Raw genomic sequence first — 2,699 nt, forward strand, 5'->3', positions numbered from 1 at the left:
GGTTGGGTTTTATCCTTTGGGCCAGCCCTAAGCCCATCTGATTTGGAATGGCTTTTTAAAATAAGGCCTAAAAGTAACTAGGCCTTACATTCTCCCCAACAAGAAAATTTTTGACCTCAAAAATGAAAACTTACCAGGTAAAAAGATGTGGATGTGATCTCCTCATATCCGCCTCCAACTCCCAAGTAAAGTTACCCATCTTCCGAACCTAAATGACTTTGACTAGACTGATGGGTTTTCCTTGGCGTTCCTCAACGTGACTCTCCTCCAATGCGATGGGTAATACTTTAAAAGTGAAGTCCTCTCTGATCTGTATATCCTCGGCTTCTAACACATGAGTCAAATCAAACACATATTTCCTCAACTGCGAAACATCGAACACCAGATAAAGATTTACCAACTGAGGAGGCAAAGCTATCTCATATGCCACTGGTCCAATCCTTCTCGATATCCTTGAGCGGAGAGCCCTTCCCACACCAGTGGTTCAGGTCACCCTCAAGAACAATTGATCTCCTATCGCGAACTCCAAGGGTCTCCTCCTGCGGTCCGCATAGGCTTTCTGTCTACTCTGAGAAGCCTGCATCCTATCTCTCATCATTCTCACTTTCTTAGTGGTCTTCTCTAACAGTTCAGGTCCAACAAACACCACCCTTCCATCTTGATACCAACATAGGGGAGTTCTACATTTTCTACCATAAAGAGCCTCATATGGCGCCATGCCAATGCTCGCATGAAAACTATTGTTGTAGGTGAACTCTATCAGGGGCAGTATCTCATCCCAAGCACCCAGAGGATCCAATATGCATGTTCGTAGCAAATCCTCAAGTGATGAATCGTTCTCTCAGATTGACCATCGGTTTGAGGATGATAAGTTGAACTCATGGTGAGCTTGCTACCCATAGCACTCTACAGCGTTTGCCAAAACCGTGAAGTGAACCGCGAATCTTTGTCTGACACTATATTTGACGGTACCCCATGTAACCTCACTATCTCTCTAATGTACAGCTGGGCCAACTTGGCCATAGGCATCCTCAGGTTCATCGCCAAGAAATGAGCACTCTTGGTCAGTCGGTGCACTATGACCCAGATGGTGTCGTACCCTCTAAAGGTCCATGGTAAATGGTTCACAAAATCCATGGAGATGCTATCCCATTTCCACATTTTCAAGCGCTGTAGGTTCCCACCGGGTCTCTGATGCTCCACCTTTGCCTTTTGACATGTTAAACACGCTGATACGAATTGAGCCACATCTTTCTTCATCCCCTGCCACCAGAAGGTTTCCTTGAGATCCTGGTACATCTTAGTCATGTCGGGGTGTAGACGAAGGCAACTTTTACGTCCTTCTTCAAGGATTAACTTCTTTACCTCTGCGTCATCTGGTATACACACTCTGCCTTGAAATCTTAATATCCCATCATTACCCAAGGCAAAATCTCTAGTCTCCTCTGACCCAAGTTGTTCTCTAACTTTGTTCAGACTACATCCAACAACTGCCTCTCTCTGATTGAGCCCAAGAAGTCACTAGATATAGTCAGGGTGCTATATCTAATGAACTCAGATCCCAACTCCACCTGCAACTTCATATCCCTGAACTTCTCCAGTAGTCTCACCTCCTTGATCATAAGGTGTGCAGTATGTACAGTCTTCCTACTCAAGGCATCAACTACATTCGCCTTCCCTGGGTGGTATAGGAGCTCAAAGTCATTATCCTTCAGGAATTCCATCCATCTCCTCTACCTCATGTTCAGCTCCTTCTGATCAAACAGATACTTGAGGATTTTATGATCGTTGAACACACGAAACTGGGCACCATATAGATAATGCCTCCAGATCTTCAAACAAACACTATGGTCGCCAACTCTAGGTCATGAGTGGGGTAGTTACGCTCATGCACCTTAAGTTGTCCTGAAGTATACGCCACCGCCTTCTTCTTTTGCATTAACACGCAACCAAGCCTCATGTGAGAAGCATCACAATAGACTTCGAAAGGTTTCCCAACATCGGGGATCACTAATATAGGGGCGCTCGTCAATCTTCTCTTCAACTCTTGGAAACTTTCCTCGCACTTATCTGTCCAAGTGAAAGGTTGGTCTTTCCAAGTGAGTTGTGTCAGAGGCGCCACTATCTTGGAGAATCCTTCTATGAATCTCCTATAGTAGCCGGCTAGACCCACAAAACTTCGTATCTCTGTTGCAGACTTGGGACTTTCCCACTTTACCATTGCCTTCACCTTTGTTGGGTCCAATGCAATACCCTGTGCAGATATCACGTGCCCCAAAAACTTGACTTCATCCATCCAGAACTCGCACTTAGACAACTTGGCATATAATTGTTTCTCTCTCAAGACACCAAGCACTAGTCTCAGATGCTCGGTATGCTCCTCCTGGGCTCTGGAATAGATAAGGATGTCTGCAATGAAGACCGCGACAAACTTATCTAGGAATGGCCCGAAGATCCTGTTCATATAGTCCATGAACTCTATCGGAGCATTGGTCACACCGAAAGGCATAACCACATACTCGTAGTGTCCATACTGGGACCTGAATGTTGTGTTTTGCACATCATCAGCCTTCACCAAAATTTTATGGTATCCTGACCGCAGATCTATCTTCGAGAACACTGATGACCCATGCAGCTGATCCATGAAGTCATCAATTCTCGGGAGAGGGTATTTATTCTTGATTGTCATTTTGTTCAAC

General features: G+C 45.1%; 1 protein-coding gene across 1 annotated transcript; it reads right to left on the minus strand.

Annotated features, from left to right (window-relative positions):
- Positions 1 to 208: 208 nt before the first annotated feature.
- Positions 209 to 718, minus strand: LOC146882116 (uncharacterized). The gene is made up of 2 exons (XM_085667284.1): positions 494 to 718; positions 209 to 364 (listed from the first exon to the last, which is right to left on the minus strand). Exons 1-2 carry the CDS (start codon positions 716 to 718, stop codon positions 209 to 211), a joined length of 381 nt encoding a protein of 126 aa, XP_085523410.1.
- Between the last annotated feature and the right edge of the window lie 1,981 nt (positions 719 to 2,699).

Source organism: Vigna unguiculata, chromosome 10, assembly GCF_037176805.1.
Source record: "Vigna unguiculata cultivar grain cowpea cultivar isolate G323 ecotype 2 chromosome 10, ASM3717680v1, whole genome shotgun sequence".
Classification (NCBI taxonomy): Eukaryota; Viridiplantae; Streptophyta; class Magnoliopsida; order Fabales; family Fabaceae; genus Vigna; species Vigna unguiculata.

What these genes read in the sequence shown, in the direction of transcription:
- LOC146882116 (XM_085667284.1), bottom strand. Translation starts at nt 718, where the DNA reads ATGGCGCCATATGAGGCTCTTTATGGTAGAAAATGTAGAACTCCCCTA. An exon ending in GAGATCAATTGTTCTTGAGG is followed by an intron (nt 365 to 493) that starts GTGACCTGAACC and finishes GATGTTTCGCAG; the next exon opens with TTGAGGAAATATGTGTTTGA.